Here is a 20,564-nt window from a genome sequence, read left to right as displayed (position 1 = left end):
CATTAAAGCGCAAGATGGATGGCATTCATCTCAGCATGCTAATACTTTGTTCCAACATCACGTTATTTTCTCAGCAGAAAGGGGGCTTCTACCATGAATTAATAGATCTGACCCACATAAACTTCCAACCCCCAGTAGCCCATAACGCGGTTACATTTATTACAGCTCTTTGACCCTTTTGGAGCGGAGGGCTTTGTTAGGGATTTTAACATAGCAGTTTAATTCTTCTTTAAATCACTATCTTTGAGAAAGAAGGACATGTATATATGTTTGAATGCCGCATATGAGAGATGATTGGAACCCCACAAAGAACAGGCAAAAAGGAAACTATTGGAGAAAGGATCAGAACTGAATAATATGATATTCGCTGATTGGGAGCTGGGCCAGAGACATGAAGCACACTGTACACAGCGACCTTGTGCTGAGCTGGAGGGCTGAACAGCAACCAGTGACCACACCGGTGACATCGGACCCAATAGTATGGTTGTTGTTTTTCACATGGAAAAACTAGGTCAACCTCATTAAGGCCCTAACCCGAGTCAAAAGAACACATTACTCTGATAAGTTAATAGGAGAACATATGAAGATAACGAGGGGTCGTTACTATAAATGAATACAAAACCAATCATAAACTCGTGGGAACTGGCTGAAGAAATAGTTGGCCAGAGCAGAAGCTAGGGTCTTTGACTCCCAACCAACACAATTGGTCCCAGTGTTCAGATCTACCTGTAGGACTTATCCTGTTTGCCTAGGAAATTTTAATGGCATGCATCTGCATTCATTGTAAGTCACCCTGCATATAAGCACCAAAATGACTCAATAATATACATAGCCGTAAAAATAAGCTGCATTTGTATCTTGTCACATGTGCGATGACACTACACAATAGAGAATTTGAATTTGTGCAACAAAATTCTTAAGCTAGTACTTCCTCTCTCCAAATTCTGTTCCAACAATGAAACATTACGGCATCTCTGCTGTGGACTTCCTGGTTATTCCAAGTATCATTAAGGTTTGAAAGCCTGATAAAATCCCATAGCTCAAGAGTGTCAGAGTAAGATGAGAACACAGAGGAAGTGGAAGAGTATGACTGTGTAGTACTCTCTTCAACTAAAATACAGGGGTTGTCTGGCACAGTCACTCTGGAGAGCACAGTGTATGTAGGTCATTGAAGGGAAGACTTTCATTGGTTCAGAGAGCTCCTTTTTAACTGTGATCAACAGGACAGTTCTATTCTTCAGGGCTTCCTTCAAGCTTCCTGTACAATAAGTGCTCGTATTAAATCTCAGAGTCCATCAGGAGAGAGAAAGGAATTTGTGAGCAGATGGGAAAAACAAAGAACTCCAACAGTTTGGCACATGAGTGTTGGAAACATTCATTTAAAATTCTGTGTAATTGTGAGCTTCTGTGTAATCGTGTACATCATGGTGGCAGTGCTGCAGGGTTGAGCTGGGTTGAGCTTGTTTTACCGCATGGTATATGAGCATTGATTATCAGTGCTGGGAGACTATGTTCTTTAAGTAGTGCATAGAGCAAGACTGAAAATCCACAATGAGGAAAGGGGAAGATGGTTGTCATGGTAGATTATTTTCACTGACGTAAGACGCAGGGGTTGAAATGTCTGCTGAACAATACATGCCAAAGGAGACATTTAAAGAGACACCATTGCAGCAACTTGGGAAAATGTCACACACACACACACTTCGGAAAAAAAAGAAATGGATTTCCCTGAATTCATTTAAAATACTTATTTTTAACATTTAATTGCTTGATAAACAGAGCCTACATGACAAATCTGACCGTGACACACTCAAACCTCAAGACCCCCCCCCCCCACCATCATCATCAGCACCAGGATGAATCCAGACGGGACTCAAACATCCATGATCTTAGGATGGTTCGAATTTTTGAATTAAGGGTTGTGATGGAGGGAGCCATGTCATTAATCCAACACCACTAGCTCTGGGGGGTTGTGCACAAATATAGCTCTGCCTGCGCAAACAAAACTGCCTCGTGGGATTTTTTTGTCGGAAATGATTCTTATGAAATTAATTAGGAGAGCAAAGTGTTTCCATTTCGCTAGCTATGCCATTGAGCCGTTTCAAAATTTGTGACAACTGAAACCTGTATCCCAGCCTCTGCCTGACTGTATTCGTCAGGAGGCCGATTGCGTCCTTTAGTTCAAACTCTATTTTTGGAATAATAGGGCTAACACAACAGGCAACCCGGCAAAGTTGTTTTTAAGTGTTGCTGAGATCTGAAGGATCTATTAAAAGTACAAGCGATACCAAAGCATTCAAGCGATAGCAATGGCACCTTCATCCTCCCTCAAAAAGGGACAATTGGTTTTACACTGTTCAATTGGTTATGTCTAATGTCTAATTCCTAATTGAACATTGTTAAGATCAGAAGAAATTGGAACAAGATGATTGGGCCATTACTTTCCATCCATTTAGTGCTCAACCCGTGCTAGACAAGCATCTTGGTTGGTTCCAACCCCAAAATCAATTAAAGTGAATAACCAATTATTAAAAAAAAGGTGATCCTTCCACCCTCATCTGTTAAGCAATCAAGCTAACCAAATCCCAGCTACAGAAATGTTAATATGGGATGATAAAAGTGCCATTTGGGGTAATGTACTGTAGGTTTTTCTGTAGAGAGCTTACAGGTGAATACTCATTTGGGCAGAGAACAGCTTGACCCCAGTTTGTGAAAGGGTCGGTCATATTCAAAGAATGGTAAATGGACTGTACTTATCTGGCGCCAGTGGCCCCTCAAAGTGATTTTCAATATTGCCTTACATTCACCCATTCAGTCACACACTAACCATGCAAGGCAACAGCCAGCTCGCCGGGACCAGTAAGGGGTAAGGTGTCTTGCTCAGGCACACTCAGCTAGGAGGAGCCGGGTTATCGAATTAGCAACCTTCTGGTTACCAATCAACCCCTGCTCTACCTCCTGAGCCCCGTGCCTTAAGGATCAGTAGAAACAGAAAGAACCCAGAAGAAGGGCTGGAAGAAGGGAAAATAACTTACTAATCGAAACCTACGAATCCTATGACCTGCACTTTAACAGCAGCTTAGCGTGTGATGACCTAAATGGTTTGGCCCAGTACAGCTCAATTCCCCCCCGAAAATCACATTTTCAAATGTCCTCTCATCTGCGTATTGAGTCAGGCTGCGTGGAAAGCCACATCATTTTCGAGTTTGCCTACGTAGTTTGGGTCGGCCGGCAGAGGTGTCACGGAGTGAATATTGATCAGAGCCCCGGAGCCCCAATGACTTGCTCCATTGGCTGAGTGCTGCCACACGCTGCCTGTCCTCTCGAGTGTGAAAGGTGTCGGGACACAGCACCCTGAGCGACGGCGAAGCCGTGGAGCGATCAGCCATTGTGCATTGTACGGTGGCAATATTGTGGGCAGAGGCATTCATTAATTAGGAGGGATTAAACCCTTCCCTCCACTCTACAGCGCTAGGCAGCACGCCACATCGGTACAGCTGACTACGCAGGAGGTAGCATCCAGCTCTGTATGTGTGGATAGCCTTTATGAGTTCTATATGTTTACAAGTCACACACATTTTCATGATTAAAGAAAAAGAAATACGTTACTGCTAGGTGTTGCAACGATAAACCATGAACACGTGTGCAGTCCAGCAGTTATCTTTGCCATTTTTGCGACTTCATTCGCAAGAAAATAAATGCCATCCCTCAAGCTCAAATGTGAGGGCTAATACAGTGCTATGGCTTGCCACATAATAGCTAAAACTGGTATGAAATCAAAGACGCATACCAATGATTTCTCCTATTTTTAGTAATGTCGAAACGCATCACAATTTATAACTAATCTTGCCTATAAACCATTTTCAATTGATTGTTTTAACTAAATCTTTATGAAGACAGACCTATTTCCAATGCCAATCAGGTGATTAGAGTGGTTAGACTCCGAGGGAGAGCACTTACTTTGAGGCATAATGTGATGCATGGCCACAGAAAGGAAGAAGATGGCATCACTGTAGTAGGCCCCAGAGCCTGCGCTGAAGTGCTTCTGCATGGCCTCCACAATAGGGAACAGCTTGTGGGTGAGATCTACCACGTCATGGAACACCACCTGCACCAGGGATTAACACAATCGAAACAAATAGACATAAATGCTCAATCACTTCCCTGTAAACAAGTTGTACTGCCTTCCGAATTTAACACACAATGCTTCTCTCACATTGAAATGGGATGACAAAGTTCCTTGGAGGTTGTATTAAATGGAGAAAGATCACAACAGCTTAGCAAATTCTCATGATGAAATTGCTAGATTCGTAAAAAGGAGTTAAAAAAAATACATGAGATGAGATGAGACAACTAGAAACACGACTGGAGAGAAAACTACTTCTACAAGGTTTTTTTCTATTCAACCTAACGTCAACCTAATGTCATTGTACACACACATAGTGCAATTACCCATCGCAACATTAAGACATCAAACCACAACCAATGAACAAGCTATTTTCAAGAGAGCTACTTTCAAGTTTATATAATCTAATAGTGTTGAAGTAACCAACTACCAACTGCTGTTCATTTGGACCGCCTGTTGACGCTGCTTTGTACGACGGGCTGTTTTGACCGAATACATTGTGCTTCATTAGTTACGCTCGAGGCATAAGAGCATGAACGCAATCGTTAGGGGGGTCATTATACATCATAGAAATATGATATCAATCAAGTAAACTATGTTTAAAGTCATCGAGCCGTGAGAGATTAAGGACATTCTGTGAAAACATAATGTCCAATATAATGATCCCACTCATTTATTATTTTTACAATATATTTAGATTTGAAAGAATAATAAACTCTGTCTGAACTGAGATTGGGAAAGCAGTAGAGCTGTAGTGTGACCTTGCATTATTCATTGGTGTGGGTAAGGGTATGATGTCCAGTGAGCCCTAAGGCAGTGGTCAGACTACAGATGGCCATGTTGGTTCCAACAGGTTTTTGGAGTTTGGCACTGAAACTCCAAACCACCCTGCCGTTTGAATAATTGCAAGACTCTTCCTGAATGCAATGGTTGCATCTGCCTTCTCGTTAACAGTGTTAAGCTCTTTGAATTTTTTTGTTTAAAAAAAGTAAATAAGTATTTTTTATTATTCGAAAAAGAGAAAAAACCTGCTGGCCTGCACCACATTAGAATAGACTGAACCGAGAGAAGGAATCATGTTTTCTGACAGGTCAACACTGCCCCCATGCGTTTCAAAACGGAAGTAGTGGAGTCACTAATTGAATTACAAGACCGAGTGACTATCAGGATGGTCTCACGAGGCCATGCCAGGACACTCCTGGGAAAGACCACCACTGAGACCAATACCAACCAGTACACACAGCTTAATGTTGAATTCAGTCAGCATTCCGATGTAAACACTTTAATTCCTTGTTACTCCACACTCTGTCCAGTTGTTTTACAAACTTGGCTTTGACACTTGCTTCGATTTTCCTTAGGCCTCACTTGGAACAGGCCAAAGCACCTTGATAGTGCATTTTAGTCATTAAGCATCTGCTAAGCGATTAAATGCATGTTTGTACTCAATGTAGGCCCAGAACTTCTTACCTCATACTGGAACGTTGCGTCCAGCAGAACCTCCTGAAGCATCCGCTGGCCCAGTTCTTGGCTCGCTTGGTCACTCACAAAATGGAGCACCAGCACCTCTTCCTCGAGGAAGTCCCCGTGCTTCACCATGGACAGCATGGCCACCCTGAACTTCTCCTGCAGGCTCCGGCTCTTGTCTATCTTGGTGAACATCATGAGAACGTGGAAGTGCGGGTCCGACAGCGAGCTTGTGTCTTCCCCTCCCTCCCCGCCGTCCTCCTCCTCGTCGTGTTCGTGGGTGTGCGGGGTGAGTCTGGTGTCCAGAGTGAGGTCAGCATCGTTTCTGTTGGCGTTGTGGCTAGCCTGGCTTTGTTTGATCCGCTTGGTTGTGCTCGAGAAGTTTTGCCTCTCTGAACCAAAGTAGTAGAAAGCTACCACAGCCAGTGCTGCAGCCAGAAGAAGGATCAACTGGTAAGATCTAAAGGTGCTGATCCTTCCCATGGTACAGACCACCACTCTCAGTATGCCCATATCTCTTCATTTAACCGGTAGACTGGCATGGGAGGCGTGTGTTAATGGGAATACATGTCCCGTCAGACGGAACTCCTGTCAAGAAAACAACAGGCTGTTGTAACACCACGATGAGGAAATATAATTCAAGGTTTTAAAACAACAGCACTTCCGAAATTTATAAGGATTCTGGTTAAGCAGGTTATGTACAGCAGGGATAGTAAGTGGTTAGTCATTCAATTTGTTCATGGCTGAATCAACCGTTATGAAATCAACACATTTGCTTTACAGTTACTCACTTATGATAGATTTTGAGCTGTGCCTCTCCTTGCAGATTCTTGGCTTGCGAGGGGACGCCTTCTGTCAACATCTAATTTGAAAGCAATTATAGGTAGACGCCTTTACAACAAATGCATTACCTTCCAACATGAATACACAAAACCATCACTATTACCACGCCAAAGAGGAACCACTGACATTCTCGCTGGTTAGCCAGCTAGCTACAAGACTAATCACCCAGTAAAGGCAACCAACGCGCTTATGTCCGTCACCCCTATTCATCCCCCCTCGCCTCAGAACACGAAAGAACACACATTGAAGTCGTTCACATACATGCAAAAGGAGAATATAGTGAACAACGTCCACGACTGTTTATGAAACAACGGCACGTCAAATGAAAACATGTCATTTCATCTCCAGAAACAAAACAAATATATTTTAACTCGAGTCGTGACCACGCCCATTTTCCGGTTCAAGATTCCGTATTTGCACACCGCTTCCGGTTGGAACGCTAACGAAAACTGCATTGTCGCCACCATTTGTGCCCATAGGCTCCAGTGTCCCGGGCTGGAATTTAACCCCCAAACGTTTTACAGTAAAATGGTCGTTTGTGCGCGGTTTCAGTATTTCTCTTAAGCGTGCTACGGAAAACGGCGACGTCGCGTTTACAATTCTTCCGGAGTCTTCGTGTGTACGAATATCCCGCAACATAACCTAGCCTTCTGCAGCTAGCGACGGACTCGTTGAAAAAATGAACAGCAACACGAACGTGATTCAGGTGACCAATGTGTCTCCAAGCACCACCTCTGAACAAATGAGAACTTTGTTCGGGTTCCTTGGAAACATAGAAGAGTTGAAGTTATTCCCTCCAGAGTGAGTATTCAATTGTTTTACGCTCTTACGGTGCATCTGTTTGTACACGGCCCACGTTGGCCGCTTTGTGGGGCCTTCGCCAGGCCGCTCGCCTGGCTCCTTGCGGCGGTGTTTGTCTTATGTTTTGCCCGCGCATTAACGCAGCCCTGTAACGGGACACTGCCGGGGTCTGGAGGCAGATGTGGGTTCAACAAAGACCGAGTATATGCAGCGTGAATCGACATAAGCCGTATAAAAACCCACTACAGGTCATCTTGGGGCTTCAATGTGAAAAATACATGCTTAAAAGAACTGCAAGCAGTACAGCGTGTAGGACAGGAAGTGGCTACGGAAGTAGCAGACTTCCTTTATCCTTAAAAATTAGGTGGTTTGAGTGTGTTTGAGTATCGTTTAATAACGATGCAGTGCGTTTTTATTTTTTGTTATGCCCCTTATGTAATGGTCTTTGCGGCTACTGGGTGCGATTGCACCGCTTAGTTGTCTAAACATATTTATACGCGTATGTCTTGCACTAGGTACATAGGTAGTGGCATTTTAGTAGTAGTAACAAAACCACTGTCCTCTCCATTTATCCGGAAATAATCTATATAAGTATCTAACTCTACATACTGATATAATTGTTTAAATATTCTGATTTAAACGTGTTCTTTGCTTTATTTCTCGTCTGTCATAATTCACCTGGTTACACCGCAGGTAGGAATGTCGATGCAGTATACTAAAATGCGATGATAGTGCTGGTCAATTTCAGTTCGATCATTGCATTATTGGTTGGGTAGAACCTTTTTAAACTAGTAGAATTTGGGTTATACATAAAAAAGGCTGGTCAGTTGTGATAATCATGTGAATTGCCAGGATTGGCCATGAAAGACCATCTTCATCCACACACATCATTTCCTTGAAAGCAGTGAAAAATCCCTTTGTTTGTATTTTTGCACAACTTTCTCGTATTTTTTTCCAGTGACTCTCCCTTGCCTGTGACTTCACGTGTCTGTTTTGTAAAGTTCCGCGAGACTGAGTCGGTCGGGGTGTCCCAGCACCTGACGAACACGGTCTTCGTCGACCGGGCCCTGATTGTGGTTCCATTCGCAGAAGGTGGGTAGCTGTTTGTGTGTGCGTCTGTCTTCCTTCTGCCCTAAAATGGCTACACATGAGTGAACAACATGCATATTTCATAGTCTCCAGGCAAGCTGCTAAGCCAAGTTACCTAAGCTTTTTTAGTGCTTGGCATTTGCGGGGGTGTAAACGGAAGGAAAATGTACATGTGTGCCCATGTCTAGCACTTTTTTTGTAAACCTCTCTCTCTGTGATTTGTGTTGTGGTTTTCGTAGTGGACAAGTCATTTGCAGAGAGCCCCCTCCCTGCTGGCTGAGCGTGGTCCTCTGCTGCCATCAGGAGATTAGAAACATTATTGGCACCAGGCTCCAAAGCCCCTTCTCACAAATTGTTCTGCAGTAACCTGTTAACTGTTGTTTTGTTTCTCTCTCTGTCCAAGGCATCGGTTCAGTTAAAAGATTAGTCGCACAGATTCTAAGCAAAACGCTGTTTGCAGGGGATTCCCCACTCCATTTCTCCTCCAAAAACTGGGATTGAGGCAGTGGAAGGTTTCCCCAAAATTTGATCTTATACATGTTGATGATTTAATCAGCTGTCATGTCCTGAAACAAAGCATGCAATTGAAATGGTTATGCATGCTAGTATAGATGTGAAAGATGTCCAGCTTATCTGCTGGAAAGCCTCTCTGAATTTGGTAAGGGTACGCATCAACCACCTGCCTAACTGCCTTTCACCTGTAGTATAGATATTAAACATTTTGTGTATATATAAATATAGACGTATAGATATATCTATATATTTATACACAAATTGATAGAAAACAAAGGAAAACTATAGTCTTAAGCCTCTGCTTGTAAATGCAGTGAAATGCTTTGTTATTTATCCAATCCACAAATGACAAAAAAAAGGGTTGAATCTCAAGTTTAACGGTGGTGTTTCTTTGTTTTGTTGTTGTTTTACAGTTGTTTTTCCTGGTTCAGCCAGCCCTATATACTTCCAGGCCCTGCTGAAAATGCCACCAACAGTTTTGTCTTCTGCAGCCTTATCCTGTTTCTCAAGTGTCCTTTCTGTTTTGTGTGTGTCTTGTGTGTGTGAGTGCGTGGCTGAATGGCTCGTTTGTCTCTCGCTCTGAAAAACAAAATACATATATTTTTTTATATATATATCAACCCACGTTTTCAGCAGTGTTTTCCCCTAGATTTTGAAGCCTTTTCACACAGGCAGGATCCTCTGTTCACACACCATTGTAGTGTATAGTAGTCTGCCGTAATAATAGTAGACCTAACAGTAGATTATTATTACGAGCATGGACACTCTTGCATATTTTTTTATTATTGACATATCCCATGGCACAGTGTTTTTACGCCAACATTTGGGGAACTGTTCAGCTCCCAAAGCCAATAATCACCTTCCCATAACACGTTCCTCCTCGAGTCTCTTATTCTGTGGTTACTGCAGCATTGGACACAATGTTTCATGATTCTATCGGGGCTCGTCGTAGGCCCTTTACTCGATAGAACATGTCGAGTGATGCTCGTTTATCTCCTGTTTGTAGCAAGTTGTGGATCGTTGTTTTTTTTTTGCCTATCGATGCTAAAACTGGCTAGGCCCCTTGTGTGTTATGAAAGTGATCCGGTGGCCGCCGTTATTGGCCGGCCACTGAGACAGGTTAATCAAATAATGGTCATAGCCAATTTTGACGGTAAGTGATGCAGCATAAGTGATTGATGTGTGCCCAACTGTCTCCACCCCAATCATGAACTCTGTCTTCTGTATCTCAATGTTTTTGTGTGCTTTATAGCGAAGCAGCCGACGCGAGTCGCTTGTTCATAAAACATCTAATGAAAAATGAGAGCACACCCCACTGGACAACCGACAACTGTGCTTGCTTACGTTTGGGTTCATGACTTAAAAATCAAGTGCAGGTGATAACATCTTGGCAGTGTTGACCAAAGTGTGTATTGTGACATGAGTACTGCTAGCTGCTAATCCTAAAGATTTGATACTAGTCAAAACGAAAGAGCTCAGCATCAATCAAGGCAACCAAGTGGACTGTTTGTAGGGGTGGGTGGTGGTGGTGGGGTAGGTTGGTATGTTTTTTTTGCTACCAGTGTCCCTTGTGAGCGTAGTCAGAAGTGATTAAAGTGTGATGTTTGGAGTGCGGGAGCGGTCGCTGATGGGCTCTCTCTTCCCCCCCCTCCCAGGAGCTATTCCTGATGAGTCTAAAGCTCTGTCTCTGCTGGCTCCAGCCAATGCTGTGGCAGGGATGATGCCTGGGGGAGGCCTTCTCCCCACGCCCAATCCTCTTGCATCGGTGAGTGTTCGTCCTTTTTTTATTTTTCTTATTCAAATGGTGCATAGCGCCATGAGTCATCAGGTCGAAAAAAGATTCAAGGTCCCATGAAATGAAAATATCGCGCTCTTGTTCAGAAGTGAATCACGTTTTGTTACCTCAATTCCACAAACAAATGTACGAGAATGAACAAGAGTTTCAAATGTGGGTCATTTTCATTTGATTGTTGCGTTTATTTTTCATTGCTTCAGGTAAACTCTTATGTAGTTATGACTGCCTGTACTAGTTACACTGAATAATAATAATTTCAGGCTACAACTTTGATTTGTTAATGACTTACAAGTCTGACATGGTCTGTTTCCTATTTTGCTAAGTGCACTTATCCACCTGCTCCTACCAAAGTAACTCAATCCAGCTAAATCCATTAGTTTAGTGATTTGTCCTCTTCAATCGGGTGCATGTTACTAATGGATGTCTTGTGTTTCCAGATGGGAGGGCAGCCGTTCGGAGGGATGGGAGGTCCCAACATGGAACAAATGGCCGCCATGGGAATGCAAGGCCATAACATGAACCCCCAGGTCAGGATTTGATCCAATTAGTTTACACACAGAGTTGTGTTTTTGAAAGCTTGAAAAAAAACATGAACATATTGTGCATCTCCATTCTAGGCTATTTCCGCTGACTTCCTAAAGCTGATGCAGTCCATGGACCCAAAGTAAGCACCTAAAACGATTCACCCTGCGGGCCTTTTTCGGGCTGCAGTTCCCCACATGTACCCCTTTGAAGGAACTAGTGACATAACTCCTGCTACTGTAGGTTGAACCATATGGCGGCGGGGATGAACCTGAACCAAGCCATGAAGGCCGACGCCTCCAACAAGGAGATCGAGGAGGCCATGAAGAGGGTCCGGGAAGCCCAGTCCCTCATCTCGGCAGCTATTGAACCAGGCAGTAAGTACTGGTTACTTACTTGTGCCTTTTCCATTTAGTTAATTTCCCAAAGCAGTCTCTTCTGGATTCTCATTTTGGTTCCTACTGCCTTCCGAGTACCAAAGCTGTGTTCTCTGCTCATTGTCCACAGTTAAGAAGGAAGAGAAACGCAAACATTCCCGCTCACGGTCGAGGTCACGGCGCCGGAGGTCCCGGTCTCGTTCACGACACAGGTAAGAAGGACCCCCCCCCCCCCCCGCACGCACACCTCCCCACACAACCACGTGCCCACCTCCAACATGGGTACGGACACTGACCTCTGCCCCCCCCCCCTCCTCCCCAGGCGATCCAAGAGCAAGTCCCGCCGTAGGTCCCACTCCCGCAGCAGGAAGAGATCCAAGAGCCCCCGCAGGCGAAGGACCCACTCCCGGGACCGCAGCCGCCGCAGCAGGTCCAGGTCGGTGTGCCCCTCAGGGTGGGGGGGGGGGGGTGGGGTGGTAACAACCTTTTGGTTTAGACAACAGGAGATGAGAACATACCGAACATACCATAGGGAAGCGGGCTCCAAAGAAATACTGTGTATTTGTCTGCACTATGCCACACTCTGCCGGGGTTTGTGTGTGCGTCCAACACTGCACTTCCTTATTTGTTATTTGTTCATCTCAAAGGAGATTGTATTATTTCACAGTGCAAGCTTTGTACTATTTGACACACAAGTGTCTCCTTTCAGTTCTCAGGATCATAAGCATGATATCAGTAGTCTGTGGTTCCATGATCCTTTAACCCTCGCGGCTGACTCCATATTTTGGTTTGTTTGTGTATCCTTCATCAGGGAGAGGAGGAAGGAGGAGAAGGCCAAGAAGCGTTCAAAGACCCCACCGAAGAGCTACAGCAGTGCCAGGAGATCTCTAAGCACTAGCCGGTGAGTTTCCCTCTCCACTTGCACGGTCCAAACTAAAGCCGCGTGCGCTGCCGCACGGCCGTCGTCCTCCTAATGTTCATCACGGTGATCTGTTTGGCCTCAACAGCAGGCGCAGACGAAGCCGTACCGTGTCTCGATCCCCCAAGAGGAAGCCCTCCAAGTCTCCTTCACCCAGACGGTGAGCCGAACACACCGGTCGCACACCGACGCACACACTCTCTCACTCACTTTACAATGCACACGTCTGACCCGCCGACCCTCCCCAGGCACAAGAAGGAGAAGAAGAAGGAGAGGGAAAGGGAGAAGGATCGGGACCGGGACAGGAAGGAGGTCCGCGCCCGCAGCCGAGACGAGAGGGAGCGCTCGTCCAGCAAGAAGAAGAAGAGCAAGGACAAGGAGCGGGAGCGCGAGCGCAAGTCTGAGAGTGAGAAAGGCGACGTGAAGGTGTGTACTCTTTCAGTTTTTCCCTGTTTTGAATTCATTTTGATTGTAAATTTCACATTCATAACATGTATGATCAGTTGCACGTCATTTGTCTCATTCTGGATGTTTTATTTTCCAAGCTCACTTTAAACAGCCGCATCTATATATTCTTTCGACATTTTCAGTTAGAAAAACCTAAGGAGGGGTACACACTTAAAGATAGTGGGCCAGATTCCCCCCAACCGGCGATGGTGAGCATAGTCCCGCTTTGTTTTTTGTTCCTTCTCTGTGGTTCTAAACATTGTTCTGCTCAACGATCCAGTACTGTGAGGTCTGTATCTGCTCAGAACCTCTTTGCCAAAAGCAATTTCTTCTCTGATATCGTGTTGTGTGGGCTGTGTATGTGGAAGAGACCAAAAAGGCCAATCGGCAGCTAAGATAACTGAAGCACCTCTGGCATGGCCAACTCTTCCTGCCCGTGCATCTGCCATGTTTGTATAGTCTTTAGAGTGACGTTTGATCACATGACACTACCAGTTGTCAATCATTGCTTGAGTTAAATCCATTAGTGTGCTGTATTGGTCAAATCATTGCTCTCCCCGCCCTATAAGGAATAACGGTGAAATGTATCATTTTGTGTGTGCGGTCTATCGTATTGTCGACCACCTGTGAAGTGTTTTAGTGTAGGCCGCAGCAGCCGGTTAAAGCACTCACCCCGGCCCTCTCTGTGACAGGTGACCCGCAACTACGATGAGGAGGAGCAGGGCTACGACAGCGACAAGCCTGTCAAGGAGGAGGAGGAAGAGGATGTGGACGAGGAGGAGGAGGAGGATGAAGAAGAGGAGGAGGAGGGGAAGAGCGACGAATCAGAAGCAGCGTCGCCGCCCCCAAAACCCCACCGGGAATTTGAGGGCCCCATGGAAGCCCCCCCGAAGAAGTCCAAACAGAACGGAGATGACCACCACCAAGCCGACATGGATATGAGTGACTGAGAGAACACACACTCTCACACACACACACCCCTTGAGCTCTCACATAGGCCACTGAATTTCTGTTAGTGTTCCCTGAAAAGTTAAAAACCGTTTTCCGGGTGTTTTTAAGTCTTAACTGCAGGAAAACCAGTTTGTTTCCGTTGTAGTGTTTTTTGTTGTTTTTTCTTTTTTATATTCTCCCCCGTCGTCTCTTTCTGGACCACATCCTAGACGCATACTGTAGTTCTGTTTGATATGAAGTTTTTAATTTCTACTCGACAGTGTGTAGACCATCGGCATAGGATGGCGGTCAACCAAACAGTTAACGTAAGATGTGGTTTTAAATTGTCAATAAATGAATACGGTGAAGGCTCTCTTTGTTTTTAGCTATTTTTGTTCATGAAAATGTTACTCTTCCTATTTGCTGGACATAAAAATGCTAACTTTAATTTGACGTGGCATACTTGTGTCCTGAAATTTTTAATTTATGTAAGAAGAATCATTTTGCTTCTAAATGCTAAAAGTAAAGTTTTTCATCAGTTGGAGGCTAGGCAGAATACTTTGTGTACATGACTGAAGCCTGTCAGTCAACCCAACTCCTGCCTCTTGTACTTGTCATCTGTAGATTAAGATTGTTTGTGAATTGTTACTATGAACCTTTACCGATACACATTTTACAAGGACTAATAAAACTGGGCAAAAATAAGTTTGTGTATATTTGCAGTTAAGTCTGAATATTTAAATGGTTCATAGCGCCATGAGTCATCTTGTTGAATAAAGGTAAAGGCAAAATGAAAATATCACCACAGAATCAAATCACTTGTTTAGTCAATACCACAGACAAATGTATGAAAATGAGTGAGTATTAAATGTAGGTCAATGGGTTGAAAGTATATATATTTACTGTTGCAAAAAGGATTGCTAACCAAATACCCTGTGGCTATTTCAAAATAGCCAAAAATGATTGCTAACCAAATGCCCTTTGGCTATTTTAAAATAGCCATTATAACGAAGGCGTCCTTAAAGTAAGTGAAATGAACAAATAACACAAATAACAATCCATGATCAATTTAGATATGTGGATTTTTATTTAAGTTTTTCTTATGAAAATAGTGGCAGGGATATACAATGCTTGCTGTACATTTGATGTGAAGTCAATCCAAAGAACTAAGCAGTTGATCCTGGGGAATGAAAATAATACTAGGCATGCAGATGCCTTGAGGCCCAATTATTACAAAACTACTGTGCTTATCAGAAGGGAAAATTTTACTGGATCGTTTATGGAACGCATCATACCGGCATGTACACTCCCAAGGCCTTAATGGAATAAAATCAACCTTTACTTGGGTCGTTTACATTTTCAACTGCAAAAACACTTTCTACTATAAATAAGAGATTGTGCTGCCCGGGAATCTTAGGTTGATCAGGATTAGTGCATGGCGTGGTCTTCTCCACAGGTGTAGCTCATCAGGTTAACTATGGGGCTGTAGGCATGCCAGTGCACATGATTTACATCATGCAATACACCTGTGTTGGCCCCTACAATTACACCTGTGACCTCTGTTTAAAAGGCGTATGGAATTGACTGACAGGTAGTGGCGTTTGCACCACTACAGTAGCCAGCATAGTATGTTTTAAAACAATAAGGAAAGATGAGAAGGAAGTGGTGAAATTAACAAAATATTCATAATGCTAAAAGACAGTTTAGGACTTTTCTTTTTTACAAGCACAAGAGTCTTTATACAAAGATATCAACAGACTGATAACATTTGAATCTTAATGTTCACAATTCATAAAACCCATGAAAAAAAACAAATGAAGACCAAAACAATATCATAAAACATGTATTTAGACAATGTCCAGGGGAAAAAATACTGTTGTGTTTAACACTCGAAACACCATTCATTCCCTTAACCTTTTGACAGTATAAACAATCAATACAACCCGGTTCTTACAATGGCGATACCGTTAACGGCATTGTAGTTTATTCCTTATTTTAACGTTTCTTCAACATTGCTGCAGATGTTGAGAGGATGTAAATAAGTAGTTATGGAAAGATGATATAAATGAATGCTGTCTATCATCTATATACAGAAATCACCTCAATTGGACCCATTCAAAGGTTTTGAAAGGACAGAACATCAGCAACTATCTCAAAATTGTTACGCAAAAAATTTGTTAAATAAAGTCTTCTAGTTGGGTAGAAAAAAAAAGTTTAGAGTTATGCTAAATTAAATTGACTGTCACCATTAATGCCAGTGAAACAGTAAGAAGATGCTCTTGCAGTACCAAAAAAAAGTGCAGAAAACCATTGTTTCAAACATAAAAGTCAAATAAAAAGTAGTAACATGATTTGTTACAGGGCAGACCTTCTAATGCCTAGACTGCCTTTGAGAACTTGCCACATACAGACTACATATTGAGTCTCATTGAAAGTTTGGAGTGGGCCTTAAAATGCAAGTTAACTACTGATGCTCTGCTTTGGTGGATTGCAATTTGACAAACAGCCAACGCATTAGTCCAGAGAGCATCAGTGATTGACATTCGGTCAAAAGCTGACTGTAGGTCATATTGTGCACATGTAAACAATCCTCTGAAGTTCTGAATCATGATTGCTCTTCAGCTAGCACTGAAACTTCAATAGATTTAGGGTTGGACAGATCTACGTCTGCTGGATAACCTTCAGTTCCCTCGGATGTCAACGGTGACCCTCATTCGGTCTGTGTGCTTTTCAAACATCCCTTTTAAAAACATTGCATACATACTTACAATACAGAACGCCTGAATCAAATCTTACTTCCTGACTTATTCCGACAAATAAATAAGTTGTTCATACATTTGTTTGAATCTAAATCCCCTTTTTTTTAACCTAGTCTCCACGGTCAACCAATATTGCACGTACTTAAAAAACCAAATCTCATCTCCCGAGATTCCATTCATATCCTATGCAACGTGGAGGAACGGTGGAAACGCATCCAACAAGTCCGCAGTCTTATCAAAATGTATTCAAACCCCTTTTTCTGCTAGATTTAAAAGCATTGTATTATAAATATGGCGTAGTTTAGGTGGATTCCTACCCCCTGTTCTCTACATGTCCCAATGAGGGGGGGGGGGGGAGGAGGAGGTTAAAGGTCGGGGAAGCGGCTGGGGTCCTCTTTGTACTCGCTGGGGATGGTGAAGATGGACTGCTCGAACTCGTCGTAGCGGAACTCCTGGAAGGTGACCGTGGCGGTGATTGTGGGGAACACGGGAATGTCTGCGGAAACCAAAAGGGCAGACGGGGGACACGGTGTCACAACTCTAAGAAGAACAGTGCCGTGTTCCAATACCCGTACTGTCCGCACTTACTAGCCAAAATTTGAGTACGCAGTACGTTCCAATTCAGATCCGGCGAAAAGAAGTATACTTCAAGGACCCGGATGCCGTACTCAAAACGGGCTAATCGTGAAGTGTGGATCGAAGGACACTCCCCGTACTCAACGGCAGCCATCTTAGCTACGTAGCGGAAGAGGCGGAGCCAGGCTGAGCCAAAGTCGGCGCATTTTCCACATAGCCTGCATTAATAGAGTCATTTTGTAGTTTTTATAGTTTTTATAGCTGCTAGGCGTAAAGAGTTCACCGTTCAAAGCGGGATGTTTATTGCGGGGGAGGAGCCACGGCGGCCGTCGTGATCGTCATTTCCGGCAAGTGCACCACAGAGTACTCGATTTGGAACAGCACTCGCATCTAAAAAATTAGCGTACTCAAGTGAGTACGGATAGTGCAGATAGTGTACTTCCTTTAAGTATACTCATGGAAGTACGGGTATTGGAACACGGCCCAGGTTTCAACACTCATCCATCCTCAACGTCCTTAAAGACATATTGGCTGTTAGGCCTATATATAGGCAGTTAAGGGAAAACATCCCATAACTGCAATAAAGTCACTTTTTTTAAGTGCCTCGCAAAAGTTTGGATTGTGCCAAACAATAAAAGCTTGGAGAATGTTGAAAAACAAAAAAATTACCAGTTCTTCTCTTCAACAAGGACAGACGATGTGTGTAACGATGCACATACCCAGTTTGACGGGGAAGCCTGGAGGCAGCTTCATCTGGACGAACTCCCTGAGTTTATTAAAGTGCTTGAAGGGAGCCACTACCTCTAGAACATTTAATAACCTGTGGAGAGAGAACACACACACACACACACAGTGAGTTTCAGAGTAAACACAGCTTATCAAGTCTTCTAATGACATTGGCGTGCCGATCCGTTTGTGCCTGGTCAGGTCTGGGGACTACCTAGTGCCAGACTGAACTCCTGGAGTAGGGGTGGTTGGGGTTTGAGAAGGGTACCTCTCTGAAGGAGGACGCTCTCTAAAACACTCACGATTCAATGCCCAGCGGGAAGTCTTGACTCATGGCTACCGTGGCTTTGAAGTTCTTCTTGCTCTCTTTGCAGACCTGCTCTCTGCCCAGATGAGGCGCCCTGGAAGCAGGGAGGGAGGGAGGGGGTGTGAGAACGCTCATGTGAACTTCCATAGAGGGCCATTTCACTGTGGTTCCTTTGTACAACGCAAACAAAGCTATTTCAACAAGGGAGTCGACATGTGGCTATCTTGAGATTCAACAGAGTAAACACACATCATGTCTCAAATATTGAAAAGCATATAATAGAAGATAATGAAAACATGCATTAAAACTGATTCACACCATGGATTAAACGTATGGAATGGAAGCACGGCCTCAAAATCGCTCTAGACTGATACAATGCATTCGATCATTCCTTGATCGTGGACTAGCGCTACTGACCTTCCGTTGTCCGCGCTGATGTACTCCTCCCAGGATGTGGTGTTGGGGGCCGGGGGGGTTAGCGACGGTCGCCGCGCAGGCTAAAGGGCAGCGGGGGAAAGAGTCACGGTCAGAAAACCGATAAGACTACGACTGCACACTATGGTGTGTTATTAAAACCACATGGGAACGATACGGTTACTCGCAAGGTCACAGAGCTTGCCACATTAACACAAAGCACAAAGGCAAACATTGATCGGGTTTGAACTGGACGGTCGGGCCCCTGAACTCTCTGAACGTGGGCCAAGCGTCATAATAACCTTTTTTTATGGCTAGTTGCAACAAAGTAACCGTCACAACACAATCCACCACTAGGTGTCTCTAGTGAGCCACTCGTTTCCAAAATATCCTTGAGTCAATTGAAGGTCTAAAATACAATTGCTAGGTAATATCATATGGACTAAATATATGAATAATGCAGCCATCATGTTCTTCCAAATTAAAACATCACACACAACCTAATCCTCACCACGACACCCAGATAATTTTGGAAAAACTTTGCAGAAATACATAATCAATACCAACATTAGGTACAATTTGCGTGTTTAGAAAGCTGACAATACATTTTTGTGGACATAAAAATGGACATAACAGCTGACACCAATGCCCCGACAGAGAAACACAGAGAGAGGCCAGGGAGGTCTGAAACACACACCCCAACCTTCACCCCCCGCCACAGCAAAACAAACTGTACGTGTGGGGGGAAAGGAAAAAAAAAAAAAAAAAAAGAGGAGAGAGAGAGAGAGAGAGAGAGAGAGAGAGAGAGAGAGAGAGAGAGAGAGAGAGAGAGAGAGAGAGAGAGAGAGAGAGAGAGAGAGAGAGAGAGAGAGAGAGAGAGAGAGAGAGAGAGAGAGAGAGAGAGAGAGAGGAGAGAGAGAGAGAGAGAGAGAGAGAGAGAGAGAGAGAGAGAGAGAGAGAGAGAGAGAGAGAGAGAGAGAGAGAGAGAGAGAGAGAGAGAGACTAATCGCGCTCCCCTGTTGTGGTGCTGGGCTGTCTGGGCCATGTGGTTCCAGGGGCCTGTTGTTGTGACTGGGGACAGACAGCACGCACGCGTCCCCGTGGGGACCTCTGCATGCCAGTCCTGCCTGCAGGCATCGTCCCCGACCCCCACCACCCCAGTCGCTCCACGGCGTCAACAGGGTTTAAACTGTCACCCGTCAACTGAAATAGAGCCAAGCCCCCCGCTGTTAAGCCCTCAGCGTGCCCCTCCCCCACACCGGCAGGCCTGAACTATTTAGTCCCCCTGCCCCCCCCAAACCACCACCACCACCACCCCGGCGCTCTATCATCGGCTGTGGAAAATAAAGCTACGTCACAGGAGCCGTCTGTGATCCTGTGGGTTTTACTGTTCAATAATATTTTGACTGGGAGGGCCGGACTGGGTCACGTGTGTCGCTTCATGGACAACACACACACACACACACACACACACACACACACACACACACACACACACACACACACACACACACACACACACACACACACACACACACACACACACACACACACACACACACACACACACACACACACAGCTGTCCAACGCATGGCTTTGTGAAAACTAAAAGGACTGAAGATATTGAATTCAATCTTTCTTTACTATTGCATTTCGTCCTTTCTAACCCTAACCCTGATATGACTGTTCTTCCTTTCTAACCCTGATATGACTGTTCTTCCTTTCTAACCCTGATATGACTGTTCTTCCGTTCTAACCCTGATATAACCCGTCCAGTCGTCCACCATTCTAACCCTGATATTACTTTGCTTTCTTTCTAGGCTTGATATTACCTTTCTTTCATTCTAGCCCTGATATAAGCTGTCCTCCCTGATAACACTTTTCTTTCTTACTCTCTAACCCTGATATTTCTGATGTTATACCAATGTTATACCATTCTAAACCTGATATTACTG

The 20,564-nt window shown here is 44.2% G+C and overlaps 3 protein-coding genes across 5 annotated transcripts in view; 1 reads left to right on the top strand and 2 right to left on the bottom strand.

Moving 5' to 3' along the window:
• The window catches only part of xxylt1 (xyloside xylosyltransferase 1), a 19,444-nt gene extending 11,888 nt beyond the window's left edge, over positions 1–7,556 (bottom strand). The window contains exons 1-4 of one of the 2 annotated variants that reach the window (XM_056604506.1): positions 6,695–7,556; positions 6,382–6,452; positions 5,594–6,178; positions 3,961–4,108 (exon numbers count right to left, since the gene is read on the bottom strand). In XM_056604506.1, coding sequence (XP_056460481.1) covers positions 3,961–4,108; positions 5,594–6,103 — 658 coding nt within the window. In that variant the 5' untranslated portion in view covers positions 6,104–6,178; positions 6,382–6,452; positions 6,695–7,556. The remainder of the gene's footprint in view (positions 1–3,960; positions 4,109–5,593; positions 6,179–6,381; positions 6,453–6,694) is intronic. The other variant, XM_056604507.1, reaches the window with a different exon arrangement.
• On the top strand, positions 6,849–14,851 carry LOC130393782 (serine/arginine-rich splicing factor 11-like). Of its 2 annotated transcripts, none has more exons than XM_056604505.1 (13): positions 6,849–7,234; positions 8,193–8,326; positions 10,492–10,601; positions 11,069–11,158; positions 11,249–11,295; positions 11,397–11,530; positions 11,661–11,742; positions 11,853–11,966; positions 12,342–12,431; positions 12,538–12,609; positions 12,698–12,875; positions 13,040–13,105; positions 13,589–14,851. In XM_056604505.1, exons 1-13 carry the CDS (start codon positions 7,113–7,115, stop codon positions 13,844–13,846), a joined length of 1,497 nt encoding a protein of 498 aa, XP_056460480.1. In that variant the 5' UTR covers positions 6,849–7,112; the 3' UTR covers positions 13,847–14,851. The 2 variants fall into 2 exon arrangements, with proteins under 2 accessions (XP_056460480.1, XP_056460479.1); XM_056604504.1 differs by having other exon boundaries at positions 11,394–11,530; positions 13,589–14,850.
• Positions 13,639–20,564, bottom strand: part of LOC130393781 (ankyrin repeat domain-containing protein 13C-like) — a 27,842-nt gene continuing 20,916 nt past the window's right edge. The window contains exons 10-13 of the mRNA XM_056604503.1: positions 18,612–18,691; positions 18,190–18,288; positions 17,881–17,981; positions 13,639–17,081 (exon numbers count right to left, since the gene is read on the bottom strand). Coding sequence (XP_056460478.1) covers positions 16,951–17,081; positions 17,881–17,981; positions 18,190–18,288; positions 18,612–18,691 — 411 coding nt within the window. The 3' untranslated portion in view covers positions 13,639–16,950. The remainder of the gene's footprint in view (positions 17,082–17,880; positions 17,982–18,189; positions 18,289–18,611; positions 18,692–20,564) is intronic.

This window comes from Gadus chalcogrammus, chromosome 12 (genome assembly GCF_026213295.1).
Source record: "Gadus chalcogrammus isolate NIFS_2021 chromosome 12, NIFS_Gcha_1.0, whole genome shotgun sequence".
NCBI classification, from domain to species: Eukaryota; Metazoa; Chordata; class Actinopteri; order Gadiformes; family Gadidae; genus Gadus; species Gadus chalcogrammus.
Note: the sequence above shows the minus strand (reverse complement) of the source record. Positions and strands in the feature narration are given on the sequence as shown.

Excerpts from the sequence above, each read along its gene's own strand:
- LOC130393782 (XM_056604504.1), top strand. The coding sequence starts at position 7,113 with ATGAACAGCAACACGAACGTGATTCAGGTGACCAATGTGTCTCCAAGC. Across the intron at positions 11,296-11,393 it reads ATGCAGTCCATGGACCCAAA|TAGGTTGAACCATATGGCGG; the intron begins GTAAGCACCTAA and ends CTCCTGCTACTG. Across the intron at positions 13,106-13,588 it reads ATTCCCCCCAACCGGCGATG|GTGACCCGCAACTACGATGA; the intron begins GTGAGCATAGTC and ends TCTCTGTGACAG.